The sequence below is a fragment of the Pseudorca crassidens genome, chromosome 3 (assembly GCF_039906515.1).
Source record: "Pseudorca crassidens isolate mPseCra1 chromosome 3, mPseCra1.hap1, whole genome shotgun sequence".
Taxonomy (NCBI): Eukaryota; Metazoa; Chordata; class Mammalia; order Artiodactyla; family Delphinidae; genus Pseudorca; species Pseudorca crassidens.
The window spans coordinates 29,985,918-30,005,152 of record NC_090298.1 but is presented as its reverse complement, the minus strand read 5'-3'; the positions used below and the strand labels follow the sequence as shown (position 1 = coordinate 30,005,152).

Genomic DNA, 19,235 nt, shown 5'->3' with positions numbered 1-19,235 from the left:
ACCATGTTAAAGCAAAACAGAACACAAGCAGAATTAAAGAGGTATCAGAAAACTGAGAATAAATGTTTCCAACAGAGTTAGTGGTCTTATTATATAAAGAGTATTAAAAAAAAAATGGGCAAAGAACATAAACAGATACTTTCCAAAATATAGACATAATAAAAATGGAGCAAGAAATGCAAAATAAAATTATTGCTTTTCTGCCATCAAATGAAAAACAAATCCTATTATAATGCCCAGAATTGATGAACTATCATAAAGCAGGTCCCCCGATATACTACAAGTGGATATTTAATTTTATGCAGCCTTTCAGAAGACCTGATTTTTTTTTTGAGTGAACTGATCTTTTTTAAAAAAAAAGTGTTCAGGGTATTACACATTTAGCTCTTTGGCTCAGTAATTCCACTTTTAGAAAAATAATTAGAGATATGCATTAAGATATTCATTGTAGTGACAGTTACAAAAGCCCCTCCCCTGATTACTTTAATAGGTTAACCTTCATCCAATCTATGGAGCACAATGCTAATAGCAGCTATTAAAAAGCTTTTTAATAACATTTTGTGACATGAAAAAATACTCAGGATATGTTGTATAGTGAAAACAAAACAAAATATATAAAATGCATTATAATCTCAATTTAGTTAAAACACACAAACTCATATTTACACACAAACACACACAGAAAGAAAGGGGGTTGGGGGTTGGAAGGCTGGAAGAAAAGAATCCAAATGTTAACTACCGTCACCAATGATGGTAGGATCAGAGATAACTTTTCAGAATTTGGAAGAAAGTCACATGCAGTACTTTGTAATCAGAAAATGAATCAGTGTTATTTACTTTGAAAAATAGACAAATTTTATTGATGTTTGAGGTTTTTTTTTTTTTTTCTCCCTTCTCACAGCTACATCTTCAGTCCCATCCCCTCCCCTGAATCCTAGACTTGCATTTTCAACACAGCCAACACGCCCACTGGGCTATGTGATAAGCATCTCAAATTTATGCCTAAAACCAAACGCTTGATTTCTCCTCTCAATCTGCTCCTTCCCTAAAGTCTTCCCCATCTTAGTAAGTGGGAACTTCACCAATCCAGTTGCTGTAGCCAAAACCCTGGGAGTCGTACTTGACTGTTTCCTCATATCCCACATCCAATCTGTTACCAAATCCTGTTAGGTCGGCTTTCAAACTGTGTCTGAAATCGGATCACTTCTTACTTCCTCAAATGTTACCACCCTCGTCTCCAGCAGCCTTTTCCCAGCACAGCACCAGAAGGAGACTTCAAAGGTGAGTCAGATCATTTCACTCCTGCTCAAAACACTCCAATGGCTTCCCATCTTACTCAGGAAAAAAAATGGAAACAGAGCTTTTGCCCTGGCTTAGAGAGCATGCCCCAGCTATCTCAGCTCCTACCACGGTCCTCCTTGCCTCCCCCCTCACTGGCTCCCAAACCGAGAGGAAAAAACCTCACACGTTAATAAAGTTTGTCTATTTTAAAAAATAAATAACACTTATTGATTCATTTTCTGATTACAAAGTAGCATGTGTGACTTTCCTCCAAAGGCACTTGTTGGTCCTTAGTTCTAGAATGTTCTTTGCTTACATATCTACACGGCTCACTCCTTCACTCCTTCAGGTCTGTGCTCAAGTGTCACTTCCTCAGGGAGGCCTTCTCTTTGACCATTCCATCTGAAAAGAGCCCCCTACCCGCCACACTCCACCTAAGCACTGTGCTTTAAATTCTTCCTCCTTGCATTTTCACCTCCTTTTATCACATTTAATTCCTTGTTGATTGTCTGCCTTCCCCACCAGAATGGAAGCTTCACAAGGATGACTTTCTCTGTTCTGTTCAAGGCCACGCCTCCCGAGTCTGAACAGGGCTTTATGCATTATAGGGGCTCAATAAATTGGAATAAATTTGCCTCATTAGTCACTAAAAAATAAAGAAGTGCACAATTTTAAGTGACCCATCACCTCGCCAGCCAGCCAGCCACCCACAAAATCCACAACAAGATACAATCTTATTTTGCCACGACCTGGGAAAGAACGAAACCTTGGGGGATAAAACTGGTCAGTCTCTGTCTCCAGCCCTTGCTGAAGCCGCGGTCTTCCCTCGGTGGGAAGAGTTAGTAAACAGCAGTCCCCGCCAAGATTCCTCTTCACTGTCTCCTTCATTTCACTTGAGTTAGAAGGGATCTTAGAAACCTCCTAATCTAACCTGTATTTTAAAAGAGAGACAATTCTAGCTTAGAGAAGTCCAAGTAAATCTAAGACCAAAAGCTAGGTCCTCCAAACCTCATTCAGTGCTCATCTGGGTAGAGAATGAAAACATCAACAGGCGGGCTTCCCTGGTGGCGCAGTGGTTGAGAGTCCGCCTGCCGATGCAGGGGACGCGGGTTCGTGCCCTGGTCCGGGAAGATCCCACATGCCGCGGAGCGGCTGGGCCCGTGAGCCATGGCTGCTGAGCCTGCGCGTCCGGAGCCTGTGCTCCGCAACGGGAGAGGCCGCAACAGTGAGAGGCCCGCGTACCGCAAAAAAAAAAAAAAAAAAAAAAAAAATCAACAGGCAACCGTTACTGATCTCTCATTATGTGCCAAGAATAATTCAACATCCTGTACACGTATTAACCCATTTATTCCTTACTCTAAGAGGCGGGTTCTGTTATCTCCATTTTATTGATGAGAAATGGAAGAACAGAAAGGTTAAGCGACTTGCTCAAGGCTCCCCAGTAAATGGCAGAGTGGGTACTTGACCCCAGGAGGTCTGGCACCAGGCTTGGAGCTAAAATACAAAATCTGTATTACCACCTAAACAATGAAATAGTGTGCGCCACTGCTAAAGACATCCATTTAAAAATCTTTGACTCCCACTGTATAATTAAGGAAACTAACACCTCAACTTCTACTCCGCGTCTGTGTCCTTGCCCTGAATGTGTCTAGCAAGCAGGATTTTACCACCTATTATTCCTGCCGAAACTCAGTAAAAAGGCGATTTGTTCTTTTTCGGAGGAACAAAGAAAAGGGTTTTAAGCCAAACTTGGACACAGTTTACAGCAGTCTGCCTACAGCAGAGGTTCTCGACCTTGCACCCAGAACCTTGGTTCATTACAGAAAAACTCCAATAAAGAAGTGGGAAATTCAGATATGGGCAGAAATGTACAAAGGGCACTGCCTTCTCTTGGGGATGAAGAGGGAAGAACCAGGGGTGGGATTCACTGTGAAGAGGATGCTCACTGGTGGGAGTTTAAAATCCTTGGAAGGCAACTTGGCAATAACTATCCAGAACTTGAGAACGGAACCTAATCCCTGAGCTGGCAATTCCACTTAGAAATGCACTCAAAGGTTCACTTCTGTCCGTACCAAAGTTGTTTATAAAAGGGAAAAACTGGGCTTCCCTGGTGGCGCAGTGGTTGAGAGTCCGCCTGCCGATGCAGGGGACGCAGGTTCGTACCCCGGTCCGGGAAGATCCCACATGCCGCGGAGCGGCTGGGCCCGTGAGCCACGGCCGCTGAGCCTGTGCGTCTGGAGCCTATGCTCCGCAACGGGAGAGGCCACAACACTGACAGGCCCGCGTACCGCAAAAAAAAAAAAAGGGAAAAACTGCAAAGATTCTAAACATTCATTACAAGGAGATCAACTGAATAAGTTATGAATGAATCAACATAAATATATTTGATGGAATATCACACAGCCACTGAAAATGCATTTGTGTAGCGACTAAAATGGGGTTACCTGAAATAAAAACATGTTACAAAGAATTCCATACACCATGTCCCATTTAAAAAAAACACTTTTTAACAGGAAAAAAGACTGGCAAAATGTTAGCGGGATTATTGATTTGTTTTTGTGTTTTTACATGTTTTGGGTATATTTGAGAATGACTATATAATACTATAACCAGACTGAAAATTGTGTTTAAAGGGAAAAAATGTAGAACAGAACATTTTTCTGTTAGACACATTCTGCAAATGTTTGGTTCAAATCTTTTTAAGTATATTAAAAACTATAATAAATAAAAACACTTATACTCAGATGAGCTGACACCACCATCAAGACACGAGGGTAGCGCTGAGGTATGTGGCTGGCTTAACTAGGCTTTGTGCAACCCACAGCCCAAGATCATGAAGGGAACTGTGAAAATGCTAAGTGAAATAAGCCAGACAGAGAAAGATAACTACTGTATGCTATCACTTATAGGAGGAATCTAAAAAATACAACAAACTAGTGAATATCACAAAAAAGAGGCAGACTCACAGATATAGAGAACAAACTAGCGGTGGCCAGTGGGGAGAAGAAGGGACAAGGGGCAATACAGGGGTAGGGGATGAAGAGGTACAAAGTGTTAGGTATAAAATAAGCTACAAGGATATATTGTACAACATGGGGAATATAGCCAATATTTTATAATAACTATAAAAGTAGTATAACCTTTAAAAATTGTGAATCACTCTGTTGTATACCTGTAACTTATATATCAATTACACTTTAATAAAAAAAAAACCTTGCCATTTGCAAAAACTTATCTTTGCAAATTAAGATTCTGTCAATATTAGACAAATAAGACAAAGCATAACTGAACATTCAGGCTTATAAAGACTTTGTCACACATTATCCCTGATTTCAAAAGTCTGTGTTTGTCTAAAAAACCTCATTGCCTTCTTAGACTGAATTGAGAGGAGTTAGTTATACATATGAAAGAGGGTTTATAAACAGGGTTTTCAACCTTGGCGCTACTGACATTTAGGACCAGATTCTTTTTGGTGTGTTATTCTGCTGTCCTGTGCCTTGTTCACCAGCATTCCTGGCTTCTACCCACCAGATGCCAGTAACACCACTGCAGCCGTGAGAGTCAAAAATGTCTCCAGACTTCGCCAAATGTCCCCTTGCAGGCAAAATTATCCACAGTTGAGAACCACAGCTTAATACTGATCAAACGCTGCACCGATCGATTTTTATGTTGGGGTTTTAGCTAACAATTTAGTTAATGAAAAGAACTTCTTCTGCTTAAACATAAATTGCTTTAAAGGATAAAGGTTTCCACTTTCAGATTCTGGATTCCAACCCTGCTACCCACTAGCTGTTGGCATTTACCTGACCCTTCTGATCAGCCAGCTGCTACCTCATCTGAAAAATAGGAATAGGAACACATGCGCTGGATTAAATGAGACAACTTATGGAGGACCACGCCTAGGAGATGCTCGAGAAGTCAAACCTGCTGTTATTGTCGTGGCTGCTGTGGTTAAGGGGCCGGCAGCCCGGCAGGTCTTACCCGATCTCTGCAGATTCTTTCGGTACCCGCTGAGATTCAGCTGGGTGACAGTCTCTGACACGTGTGCGACAGCCACCTGCACATGCTTTTCAGTGAATTCATAGCACCAGGAGAGGTTCAGTTCATCCAATCTGCACACAAGAGGGGTGATAAGGAAAGCATGAAACCGTTACCCAGAATGAGTTCTCGACATAGCACCGCCTAAAGCTGCAAACCAAGAATATACAAAGCCGTCGATTCCTTACCATTTTCTGCACAGAACCCCTGCTCCTCTAAGCAGCTACATTCGCTCACCTGAAACTGCTTTCTCCCACCTTGTTCCAGTGTGTTCCAGAAACTTGCCAGGGGATGTGAGCCAAGGGCCTAGTGAATGCTGCCCCCTTTTGGAAGAGGAGGGAAGCGCTCTCCTCTCCTGCTCAAACCTCATTGCAGGACTAGATGGAAAAATTCTAGTCTCTGTGCTTTCTTTCTCAATCACCCGGGTTGTTAGCAAACAACTACACAGTATGAGCAAGCGCCCGAGATGCTTTAAAAAACTGTTGGATGGTACCGGGGATTCCTAATAAAGAGATGCCGACATTACAAAAATCCACTTTACCTTATTGGGCCTCTGCTAACTGAGCAAATGAGGGCTTCAGAGAAAGAGTCCAACCATTAAACTATACATCCCAATCCTGGCACTGCTGAGAAAATGTAGGGCTACCATTTTATCTCATTGATAACATTCTTAGCCAAAGGCAATCTACTTTCAACAGATCATTAAGTAGAAATAAGTACAATGCTATTAGCACAGAGACCAAGAGATAGTAAAAAGGACACAGACACAGACACACACACAGTACTGGGTATTCTGTGAACCATGTCCCCCCTCACTTATTAATTTCTATAACTCTGTAACCTTATTTATATACTGATATTACTACATAATATAAAAGATGTTTTTAATGGAATCACCCAAATTCATGGTGTATTTTGCAATAACAAATTTAATCCAAACTGTTAAGTTAGGTCTACAGATACTATAGGGAAAAATGCCTGACCGTAAAGTCAGGTTTAAACAGATACTGTTTGTACATATTGTTAATAAACACACTACTACATTTTCTGTATTTTAATAGTCACAGAAAAAAAAGGGATCACTACACAAGTATCCTTTGGAAACTTAATCGATTTGGCTTCTGAGTTTGGATGGAAAGTTTGGAGGGCAAAAGGCATTGCATTATCCAAATCAAGAGCTTGGAGAGTTAGGTATAGCTTAAAAATGTTCCTTGATTCTATCCTGATGTGAAACAACAGTTCTATAATCAAAATCTCAAATCTCTCCTACCTGCAACAGCTGCTCAGCAAAGTCTTCAGGGCAGATTCAGAGAATCCAGAACACCCAGAAAGGTTTAATCGCACCAAATTTGTGTTCTGAGCAAGATTGCTGGAGAAAGAAGACAAAGTCATAAGAACACCAACAAGACACTCACTCAGTCAACAAGCATGAGGCTAAGTGAGACAGTCAAAAGCACACAGGCCTCTGAGTCAGAAGTGAGTTTAAATTCACATCTTACTATCTGGATGACACCAAGCAGGACGTTTTGCCTTAGTTTATTACCATCTGTGAAATGGCAAGATCAGTACCTTTTTTGGTAGGGTTGTTAAAATTAAATGATATAATGTAATAAAGGCCTTAACAGTGCCTGGCACAGAGAGTCAGTCCACAACAAACACGGATCAATGTACTTTAAAAAACAAAAAACAACCCAGCAATGAAATAAACATTTTTCCATTTCACCCACAATTGGTAAACTTCTACTTATAAAGTCACTAGGTTCTTTCAATCTTGCCCTCTCCTCTACATTCCCAAATGCCTCATGTTAGTGAAATAGTGATTAAGAATGAGAGTTCTGGAATCATACTATATTGCCAGGTTCAAATCTTGGTTCTGCCACCTACTAACTGTGTGACTTTGGACAAGTTATTCAGCCTCTCTGTTCCTCAGTTTCCACATCTGTAAAAAGGGAACAATAAGAACATATTTCATGGGGTTGCTGTTAGGATTAAATCAGAATACCTCTAAAGAATCTAGTATCTGGCACATAGTACGTGCTCAATAAATGCTAGCTGCTATTATTACCATTATTCTATTTTTTTCCCATCAGGCGTCATCATTTCTTACCTGAATGAATACAATAGTATCTTAACTAATCTAGTTTCTTTTATGTCTGACTGACCCTCTGAGATGCCCAGTGAGTTAATTTTCTAAAATTCAACTCTGACATGTTCCTTCCATCCTTAGAACCACTCTCCTCTCTTCACCACACTTCCCTCTTCACAGCGCACAACAGAATCCAGACTTCTTCCAGCGGGGCAGGGGCCCACTCCACTATGATCTGGTCCCTGACCACCCTCACCTGTCACCTCCCTCACTGAGCCCCACGCTCCAGCAACTCCCGACCACTTCAGAGTTTAGACCCAACCAGACTGCTTCCTTCCCCATATCATGCGGAGAACTCCTACCTGCGTATTTTCAATACTCAGCTTAAGAGTCACTTCCTCTGAGAAGGCTGCCTTCTCGAAATTTAATTAGGTCTCTGTGTGTTGCCGCACATTCGCCAACGCACCTAACAAACACACAGCACTGTAATTACTTGTTTCTCCCATGAATGAGGGAGGGACCATGCCTTGATTCATCCCTGTATGTCTAGAACCTAGCACGAGCCCTGGCAATATAGTTAGCATGCAAACTTTGGTTGCCTAGGTGAGTCCTGGAAAGTTTTGCGGAAGCTGGAACACTGCACTGGATATTTTCTGAGTCCATCTGGATATGGACAGGACACCCCAGGTACACTCAGGAAACAAAATTAACAAAACAACTGCCTTTGTGACACGCTCCTGGCTGCCACTCACTTGACAATGGGATCCGAAAGCTGTAGGCCTTCTAGACTGAGATTCTGCAACTTGGAGCAGTGAGACAGAAGGCCGTGGAGGGTAGACACATCGATCACCGAGTTCGACAGGTCCATGTGCTGTACACGAAAAGGGCTGAACACAGAAGGAATAAAAAGAGGTTCCACAAGGTGGCTCACACCAGCAAATCCAGATCACATCCGACCCTTCTCCTCCCCACCTGGGCAGTCCATCACAGACAAGACCCTAAATACTCATTTCAAATATTAGCTATAGTTTTGGTCATAAAATAAGTTGCTGCTAGCTAATTTCCACACTCGTTTGTTTTAAAATTCAAAAGCATTTTTGCCAAGTCCGGGTGTTGTGCCAATATAGTCCCACGTAGAAAATTAATTAATGGGCACCGTGAGAAGGAGCTGGATGTGGATGACAAAAAGGTTATGCCGGACTTCCCTGGTGGCTCAGTGGCTGAGAGTCTGCCTGCCGATGCAAGGGACACGGATTCGTGCCCCGGTCTGCGAAGACCCCACATGCCGCGGAGCGGCTGGGCCCGTGAGCCATGGCCGCTGAGCCTGCGCGTCCGGAGCCTGTGCTCCGTAGTGGGAGGGGCCACGACAGTGAGAGGCCCGCGTACCGCAAAAAAAAAAAAAAAAAAGTCACACCAAAAGAGGGCCTTTTTTTTCCGGATGCAAATTTGTCCACAATAGGATCAGAAACTCAAGAGTAACAAAGCCTGAAAGGATGCCTCACATTTTTTCTTGATCAGAAATGGGCAGTGGGGAAATAGCTAGGCTGCCTTGCATCTGCTGGTGAGGGCTCTGCTTGGCTCCTGCCTCATGGGACTCCGGACATCCATCTACTGAGGACCCCAAGAACATCTAAGACCCTGGGAAGAGCCCAAGAGCAACCCTGCGTTAAAATGGGAATGATGTCACTGAAACCTCTACCATGTTTCAACACAAAGGCTACGCGGCAAGATATGCAACTAACTCTCCATTATGCACACGTAACCTGTCATAGGGCATACAGCTGAATATAAGAAAAAAGACATTTTGATCTGTTTTCCATCCCAAGATTTTCCAGGAATTTTCCTTTCTTACCTGAAACGTTCAACAAACGGTTGGTCCATAAACGATCGTGGGCAGCGGAAGGCAACCACCCCTCGAGACAGCAGCCGACCAACCACATCTGGGTGGAGGTTTCTGCCCGTGAGGTCTAAGGTCTGCCAGAGAGACTCGTCAAACCTGGGAAAGAGGAGGTGCTGTGCTTGGTAAGCCGGGATACTGGTTACTGGAGGCCCTCGACACCGTTACTAACGTGAGGACACGGCCACTAAATTGCCTTGAAGCAAATTCCGAAGGCATCTTTGTTTTTGACTACACAATTACCTATGATATTTTTAAGGCATTATTGAACAGCTCTTGGTCCTATCACGCATAAGCTTTTATCTTCCTCTTTATATGGATTTCCAATTTAGCTGGTTCAATGCTATCAGGTGCAATGCAATGATCTAGAACCAGAGAATACAATTGCAGGATTCAAATGAATTCGATAACTTTAAAAATGATTGTTCAAATCACTCAACTGATTATCGAACGAGTAGATAGGTTCAAAATGGCCCAAATGATCCCACTTGCCATTTTTGTGAAGCATGAACAGGCTACCTCTATTACCCTAACGAACGTGTAAATGTACCTAAAAGAAGGAAAGTTTTTACAACTTTATTATGAGACATAGTTATCAGACATCTATTAGGAAAAAGTCATAGTTCAGCTCTGTTTTACAATACCTTAAAAGCTTAAAATATATATATATGCACAAAAATATAGGTATATACATATGAACTAATGGGAAGGAAAAAGGTTAAAATATTTAGATTTTAGATAGTGTTTCTGAAGCAAAAACGAGGTGCCAAAATGTACGAAACAACACGATAAAGCTTTAATACCCAGAGATTAATTCAATTTAACAAAAACGTGAGATCAAGCCCATGAGGAGACATTTTAAATATCTACAAGAATTTTACTTTTTAATACTGCTTGCAGACCACTGGCTAGAGCTTCGAAATAATTCTACACAAATTGTCAACATGTTATTCAACCTCTATTATTAAGAAGGCAGGACTGCAGTGCCTGGCATATAACAAGTGCCTAATAAATGTCAGTTATAAATTTTATGACAGTTGAAATGAGGATTAATAGACTCTGCATGGAGAAGACAGCTGGCAGAAAAAGAAAATCAAGATGGGGTCACTTGGGTGGGGATAAGTGAAAGTCAACCACCATTTACCTGCTCCAGTATTCCAGGTGTGCAGACCTCTCTGTGGCTCTTCTAAGCAGATACAGTCAGCCCTCCCTATCCACGGGTTCTGCATTTGCGGATTCAAGCAACCACACATCCCCGGATACAGAGACAGACTGTCTTAACGCCATTTTATATAAGGGACTTGAGCATCTGTGGATTTTGGTATCCACAGGAGGTCCTGGAACCAATACCCAAAGGATACCAAGGGACGACTGTAGCCCACTCCTGTAAATACCTAGAGTGTCTTATTTCCAGCACACCCGTGAATAGGAAGGGTAGGGGCTCCTGCTGTCTCACAACGAGAGTCCTAGATGTGTGGAGGGAGAGGAGAGACAGATGGCCTTTAAGCACAAAGCGAAGCATGGCCAGAGGTTAATGGGTAGGAGAAAAGGTGAAGATGGAAAGGCAGTCATTTCCTCCCCGCTTCTGGCCCGTCACTGCCATCCCAGCTCACCAAGACTCCCCCTGTGCAGCTCACCGTCCACACTTGAAAAGTGCTGCCCCTGAACCAACAAAAACCCCAACAACTGTCGGCTGCCACGCGCTGAACGTTTCTATGAGCTGAGCACTGCCCTGGCATCTTTATACCGCATCCTCACAGCGGCGCTGTCCTGAAGGTACCGTCACCCCCATTTAATATATGGGGGGGGACTGAAGCTCAGAAGTGTCAAGAACCTCACTCAGGTTCCCCCAAAGCCTAAGTGGCAGAGGCTGGCTTTCCACTCAGGTCTAATGCCAGAGCCTCGAGTTCTCTCTCACTGCACTCACTGCCCAGCCCAGCCAGTGGGTGGGCAGCAGCTATGCCTTCGCGCACGCCCATCACTCCCCTCACTCTCAGTACGTTGCCCAATAAACACGGGCTACACTGAATACAGGGAAAGGAGGTTTTCAGAAATGGGGTAAGTCACTTCCGGTAGCTCCCTCCCTTCACTCTGAAATAAGACACTGATTTTAACGAAAGGGAGAAGATACCTAGTTTGCTTTGTGCTGCTATATTTTTCTTGGTTTTCAGTTTCACCAGACCCAAATGAATAAATAAATAACCCTTCTTTTCTCCTCATCCACATACAGCAGAAGGGGGTGAAAAATACTTACGCTAGATGATACCATCTCTTACAAACACTGGAGACTTTCAGAAGTTCAGGAAGGCACAGACAGGAGAAGATTCCTAAGAGCAGCTCGTCTGGAAGGGAGTCCCATGAAACACCTTTGAGGGGGGAAAAAAAAGAAAACGTGTCTTCCCATCACCATTCTTTTGCCCTGTCAAGTCTACTGAGCCTTTTCATGCACTTCAAGCATATACAACACGTTGCTTAAACAGGGGAATTTAATGTTAAATGAATTCCTCATCCTCACAAATGCTTTTCTGTTTACCCACTGTCTATGTACCCTGAAGTGGGTACCATACTTTTTCAGCAAAGGAGAAAAGAGAATATCAAGAATACTTTTCATGGGCTTCCCCGGTGGCACAGTGGTTGAGAGTCCGCCTGCCGATGCAGGCAACGCGGGTTCGTGCCCCAGTCTGGGAGGATCCCACGTGCCGCGGAGCGGCTGGGCCCGTGAGCCATGGCCGCTGAGCCTGCACGTCCGGAGCCTGTGCTCCGCAACGGGAGAGGCCACAACAGTGAGAGGCCCACATACCGCAAAAAAAAAAAAAAAAAAAAAAGAATACTTTTCATAACATTCTTCTCTTCAGTGCCCACCAGCCAGTCTTAGGCAAGAACGATACTGACAGTGGTTCACAGCAAGTCCCACGCCGCTCAGATCTCACACAGCAATGTCTAAGACATCACGATGCTTTTGGTTGCTAAGGAACACCTCACTTCTCTCTGAAGTGGATTCGGTGGTGGATTTATCAAGTAGTGACCTTATTTAAAAGGCAAAACGAACCTTCCTCCCTCTTCTTTCAGGTTTACAGAAAGCACTCAGAAGTCAATTTACCTAAAAGTGCAATATCAAAAAGGTGTTCTCATCTATTAATTCAACAAATACGTACTGAGCACTTAACTCTGACGCCAGAGATCGTTTCAGGTGTTGGAGCGAAAGCAGAAAACAAGACAGACAGAATACTTTTTCATGGAACTTACATTCCGGCGGGAGAAAACGATCATATGATACTAGATGATACGCTAAAAATTGTTCAATATGTTAAAAAGTACATGATATGTTAAAATTGATTAGTGCTATGCAGAAAACTTACCTGGGATAGAGGACAGGATGGGGAATACGGGGGCCAGTTTTCAAAGTCTGAGCACAGTGGCCAGGCAAGACCTTACCGAGCCGGTGATCACTGAGCAAAGGCTGAACAGAGAGGGGGCCAGCCTTGTGAGTCTCTGGGGTGTGTCTGAGGTGCAGGAACAGCATGTCTGTTTTAAGGAACAGCAAGGAGGCCAGTGTAGAACAGAGTGAACAAGTTGTGGGAATGATGGAAGAGGTCAGAGGGGTGGGGGGGGGCCGGGTCAGGCAGGACTGGAGGAGCCTCAGCTTTGACTCTGAAGGGGGTTCTGAGCACAGGAATGACGGCATCTCACGGAGGTTTTAAAAGGATCACTCTGGCTGCTGTGTGCAGAATAAACTGGAGGGAGAAAAAGGTGGATGCAGGAAAACCAGTTTTCTTAGTCTTATAAAAGCAAACTCTAAACAGCTATTCAACAAGTATTAAACTCTCACATATGAATGTACAGATTAACCCACAAGATCGGGTTAACATGACAATGGCCTAGAAGGAAATAAGTGTGCACCAAAGAAATACTGAGTGATTTAGATTAGATTAGAGTGGTTAGATGAGTTCAATAACTTGCCTTCTCAGTCTCTCTCTACCTTCAATCCATCTGCTACACCAATTCCAGTGCTATCCTCTCCTCTCTGTGATGGTTAATTTTAGTATCAACTTGACTGGGTCAGGGGGTGCCCAGATATTTTGGTTGAACACTATTCTGGGTGTCTCTGTGAGGGTGTTTCAGGATGAGATGAACATTCGATCAATGGACTGAGAAAAGCAGATTGCCTTCCCCAGTTGTGGGCTTGCCTCATCCAATCCAAGGCCAGGTTAGACCAAAAGGCTGATGAACGGAGAACTGTCTCTCTCTCCTGTCTCTGAGCTGGGACCTGGGTCTCCTCCTGCCTTCAGACCTGGATTGAAACTTGTACCATCTGCTCTGCGGGGTCTCAGGTCTTTGGGACTGAAGATCTTGGGACTTTTCAGCTTCCAGGACTGCGCAAGCCAATCCCTTATTAATAAATCTCCCTATATCTCCTATTTGTTCAGTGTCACTGGAGAACCCTAACACTCCCACCTCCCCATTTAAAAGGTGTCAGTATTTACTGAACACGGACATTACACCAGGCTCTGTGGAGAACACGATGGAGAGCTGGAGAGAGCATGGAGGAGAGTGATAAACGTGGCAGTCCGACTCTTTTCTCCTATTCCTGGGCAATCTTTTGAAAACGTCCATGCCCGTCCCTCAATGAGACCCTTCAGTGGTGTCCCTTGAATATTCAGCCTAAAGTCTATACTGCTTAGCATGAAATTCAAAGCTTTCTGGCAGTGCCCCACTTATTTTTCTAGGTTCGTTATCTAGAAATATGCTCCAGTCATTTGGAGCTACTTGGAATTCTCAGAATGAGTCATCCTTCGTCACATCTCAATGCCTCTGTACATGCTGTGCCCGCCCCCGACTGCTGTTAATTTAACATCAAGTGGCCATTAATGCCCCAACTCCTATGGACGGCCTCCCATGACATCACCAAGAACAGGTGGCTTTTTAAACCACGATTTCATTATTTGCTTACTCACCTGTGTAGGCCCCCGCAAGGCCATGGGTTCTTGAGAATGAGAACCCGATTTTTTTTCTTTTTTTAAACAGTCTTTGTATTCTAAGGACACAATGTCTGATACATTCATCCATTCATATATTTATTGAACATGTACTATATGCTGGGATCTGTTCTACAGACAAAGATGAACAAGGCATGGCCTGCTCAGTCTTTCAGAGACACAGATAAATAAACAGGAAATTCCAAGCAAGTATCACCATGGGCTGCAGTAGGGTTCAGGGTGCTGTGCTGTGCTGCGCAGGGTATGGGGGTGGAGCAGTGGTCAGGGAAGTAGCCTCTATGGAAACATGAGGAGGAGAGATGCAGCTGCTCAATGAACCCCTGCCCCTCCCTCTCTAGAGAATAAAATAAAGGACTGACTGAGGCTCTGAAACCTAGGGGCAGATGGAGGAAGGCAGATAGATCGTCCATGCTGAGCCTGGACCATGTTCTGGGCAGGTAGCTCCAACAAACCTCCGTCACTGCCACACAGCTCCTGGTCCAAGGTCAGTGTGGACAGAGCTTCTCCAACAGGGCTCCTGTCCTGCTCCCCAAACTGGAGAAAAGTTTTTCTTCCATTAACTCTTCTTAACTCCCTGACCTCTGCTGCTTCTTGCGTATACAGATCAGATGCTGGCATTTCATTCGGCAAAAAAATCACACACTTAGTCACTTCGAACCTAACATGTTGAGATTTTTACTATGATCTGCACAGACCATCCTGACACCACGTGCTTGACCCCCGCCACAAGTGTAAGGACTACTGGATTGAGGAAGGAGCACAGCGTCGACTGGAATTCGACTACGTTGCCTCCAAGACTACGAACCTTAGGCAAGTTACTCAGTCCCTCTGGGGCTCGGTTTCTTCATCTGTAGGAATGGGAATCAGAAGGTTTATCTTGCAAAGTTGTTCACTATGAAGATTAAATAACTTATGACAAGAGGTTAAGCAGCGGAGAGTCAAACTTTCTCTTTCTTGCCTCTACTCCTCTCCTTTCTCCATAAAATCTGTACATTTTCCTCTTGTAACCTTTTCTTTTCAATGCTGCTTGAATGTTCACCTACGTGAAAACACCCACGGTGGGAGTAGGGTTTGGACAAGGGCTGCCTGGTATGATTTACTGAGACCCCCAAACTGTCTTCTACCCAAGTTTGGGATCCCCAGAAGCAGATCCTGAGAACATGAACTAAAGTAGTTTATTTGGGAAGTGATCTCAAAAGTACTGGAAAGAGTGAGGCGAGACATGGAAGGGCAGGAAGCCAATTTGGGTATGTGAATAAGCAGATTACCGCTATGGGCAACTGGGTTTCAAATCTGCAGGGCACTCCAGGGAAGCATATGGCACCTGCCCCAGAGTGGTCCCAGCCAAGGGCACAGGTGCTGGGGCATTAATCCACCAACTGCTGTCAGTCATTGGTTGGCGGCTTCTGGGAAAGGGCAGGAATGTTGACTGCCTAGCACCTCTGCCCAGAGAAAGCCCTCAAACACAGTGTCATCTACATGGAGGAGAAAGCCTTCGGCATAAAAGGGAATGGTGACCTTCAAGGAGCTATGGATGGGGCACCAAAATGTCTACCAAAGATGGTGAGGAAAGGAAATAGGGAAGCTAGTTGTGAAGTGTAGGGCAGGAGAAATAAAGAAAGTAATGAACTTGATGCTTCCCATTTTATTAGAAAGACATAAGAAATCAAGAACAATTAGAATATGAGATCAGTCATTCACATGCTAGAAGGAAAATGTGGCAAGCGATGAATGCAGATGTTTTCCGAGGACAGCAAAGCCAGGCAATGAAGCCACACAAGTAAGCTAAGTCTAGAATTAGGAGGGCTTTGCACTGCAACGTCCATCTTCACCTGCCCAGCTCCTAGCCATCCTTCAGACCTCAGCTTAAGTGTCACTCTCTCAGAGGAGCATTCCCAGGTCACCACCACAGCCCCCATACCCAGATTTGCACATCTAGCACCCAGCACAATACCTGACACGTAACGGGCATTCACTAAATCATTGCTCAATGCGTTATACCTTTTACTCCCCCTTCACGCAAACTGTGAATGTGCTAATGCTGTATCTGTGTGACCGGTTAACCTTCCTTAACCGATTAACTGCTACACCTGGTGCCTAGGACAAACCTGGCGATGAACATTAGAAAGTACTCAACTGATATTACACAAAGGAATGACTGACACCCAAGAGAAGAATGCTGGCTTTATTTTATAGACAGGCAAGACTGTCGGCCTCTTAGGACCAGTTTCCTCATTTGTAAAATGACAAGGCTGGCCCAAGGCTCCACTTCGATATACATTCCTGGGTGACTAACTAATGCACGGGTGTGTAAGCACCGTCCCTGCCTGGCGGCCTCAGTGGGAGACAAACTAATAGACAAAAACATAACCTGACGTTTAAAACTGCCATTTACCGAGAGCCCTAAAACGTCTCAGACGTTTATTAATGCACACTGATTCTAATGTGTCCGTGTCCTAAGTTGTAGTATCCCGTTTTATAGATGAGGAAACTTGTCTTAGCGGGGTTATTAATTAACCTCACCAAGGTGCTATCAACGATTAGGTGGCAGAGCTAAGAGGCCAACGTGGGTCACTTCTGTCTGTTTCCAAACCCCACATCCTGAGGTGAAGGCACAGAGCCACAGAGGAGGATGTCTGAAGGCTGGCCAGGTGGTACGGGGCACAGTACCTGCAAAGGAATGGCACGGCCCTGTAGGTCTGTGGCGGGGATGAGGCTAAAGACAGAAACCCGGGGACACAGGTAGTGTCCTCTGTCAGTCTTGGAGGTGGGGGGGAGGGGCTTCACGAGAAGATGTAACTGTGACTAAAGGGACAGGTCACACAATCAGCAAATGGCAGACTGGGAATCCAAACCCAAGTCTGACTCCAAATCCTGCTCTCTTTCTACCCTAGGATTCTCTCTCCTATTCTGAGTACTTACTTTTCTACAAGTTTTTTACAAGGTGAGAATTAAATCTGACTTGCTACAGAAAAAGGAATCTATCAGGGCTTGGGAGGGAGGGGAGAGCGGAGAGGGAAGTAAGACAAAGATGCCGAGAGCTCTCAGCGGGTCAGCGAGCAGATGGAAGGCGCGACGGCCAAGAAAATGCACAGCCTCGGCGAGCAGCCAAGTCCCCAGGGCTCCATGGAGCCGATCACAGGACCGCACTGACGCTGATTCTAGGGCCCCTGGTGGGGGTGAAGGCCACGGGGCGGGGCAGGGGGCGCTTCACAGCCTGAAACTGGGTGCTGTTCCAGCAGAAGAGGCAGCGTCTGTCTTCATGTAGCTGCCCCCGGGGCTGGTATCCAGGCTTGGGATATGCTTAATCTAATTTTACTTCCCATATTTAATTCTCAAAACATCGACCATCTGTTTCCTGGATTCCTGACTACACTGCTGCCTGGTCTGTCTGCCCAGAGAGGATGAGAAAGTCCAGAGCGAGTCTTTCTTCCACTCACCTCTTCTAAACCCTCCAAGGCTGCACACCAGACCTGCACAGTAAGGAGAAGAATCAACCCCACGGACTCTAGTCTTCAACGACACGGAAGCAGTTCAACATACTACGGAGCCTTGAAAGGTGAAAACTGGCCAGATTCACAAACTTGTGAGTCACCACCCTCAGCCACCAGTATCACCACTTATTCCTCCGGTGTAAAGCCAGCTGTCCACTTCTGTAACCTCATCACCTCCCATCCTCTTGAAGTCCTCTGGAAACAGTGCTTGTTGAAGAGTTTTCGATGCATTAGGACTTCGCAGTATAGGTCACACCTTACTCGACATGTTTATTTCTTGGAACATCACCTATACTCAGATGCAAATTCAAACTCCAAAGTCATCTCAGTCTTTGATCCTTAAAGCCACCCGTCTCTTTAAGCACAGATAAACAATTATACGTGAAGGATAAGCAGGTACAGGTATTCACATCTACTGTTTTCTGGGGTTTTTGTTTGTTTGTTTTTTAAGGGTGGAGGCTCACCTCATGTTCATGCTTTTGCTAGCTTGTTTTAAGTATTAACAACTCATGCTTCCTTTCTGGGAAACTACAAACAGATTCTGCCATCCGGGATGAGGTTTCCTTCCTCTTCCTACAAATCATTAAGAGAAACACTAGACCATGCTAGCTCTTGGTATTTTGGGTTTTTTATTTTTATTTTTTGGCTGGCTAGACAGAACTGAAAAAAGCAAAACAGGAAAAAACTAAAACTGGGGTCCTCGATGACCCCTCTCAACCCCATATTTCTATGCTCAACCCTGGGATGTGGGAAGAGTAACTAAGAAACCATGGAAATTGGGATCTGGAGAATTAGGTACAGGGTACAAGCTCTAGGAGAGCAGGATCTTTGGTCCGTTATGTTCACTGCTGGATCCCCAATCTCTAGAACGATGCTCCATCAACATTTGCTGAATGAATGAAAGGAAGCTAGAGGGCAAAGAAAAGGTTCTTGGGAGGGTCCTGTAAAGGCTCTTTCAGAGCTGAGTTTTGGGAGCTGTGGGCTGAGATTCATGGGTGAGTCATGAGGTCAATTTATTTGATGAGCATTGTTTTGAAAGAATGGAATGGAAGAGCATAGGAAATACCTTAGTAAGGAGAAATCTAGTTTTGTGAAATTTTGGTTCCAGATACACACCCAGCATTGCAATGTAAAATATATTTCTTATTGGTTATTAAAAAACAAAAAGGAAAGAAAGAAAGGGAGAGAAAGGAGGAAAAACGTTTGCCTGGGGATATTGAAAAGCAGATTCCCAGGCTCAAGGCAGGACTTCTGGGATCAGAATCTCTGGAATTTTGCACTTTGAACATGTTCCCTTGGGGATACCAGCAGGCTCTAAACTTTGGAGTCTCCAGTCTGAAAACCACTGTGGGGCTTGGAATCTGAAGCAGTTTAACAGCCACGGGAGAGCTGATCAACAAATCAGTTCAAGAGCGTTTCCATGGCTGTGCCCTGTTTGGGAG

General features: G+C 44.3%; 1 protein-coding gene across 4 annotated transcripts in view; it reads right to left on the bottom strand.

Annotated features, from left to right (window-relative positions):
- SKP2 (S-phase kinase associated protein 2) overlaps positions 1 to 19,235 on the bottom strand; it is a 73,187-nt gene that overhangs the window by 49,655 nt on the left and 4,297 nt on the right. For all 4 annotated transcript variants that reach the window (XR_010941923.1, XM_067730522.1, XM_067730520.1 and 1 more), the window contains exons 3-7: positions 11,557 to 11,668; positions 9,258 to 9,401; positions 8,158 to 8,292; positions 6,590 to 6,688; positions 5,263 to 5,393 (exon numbers count right to left, since the gene is read on the bottom strand). Coding sequence is in view for 3 of the 4 variants with exons in the window: in XM_067730522.1 (XP_067586623.1) it covers positions 5,263 to 5,393; positions 6,590 to 6,688; positions 8,158 to 8,292; positions 9,258 to 9,401; positions 11,557 to 11,668 (621 nt within the window). In the remaining variant the exon portion in view is untranslated. The remainder of the gene's footprint in view (positions 1 to 5,262; positions 5,394 to 6,589; positions 6,689 to 8,157; positions 8,293 to 9,257; positions 9,402 to 11,556; positions 11,669 to 19,235) is intronic.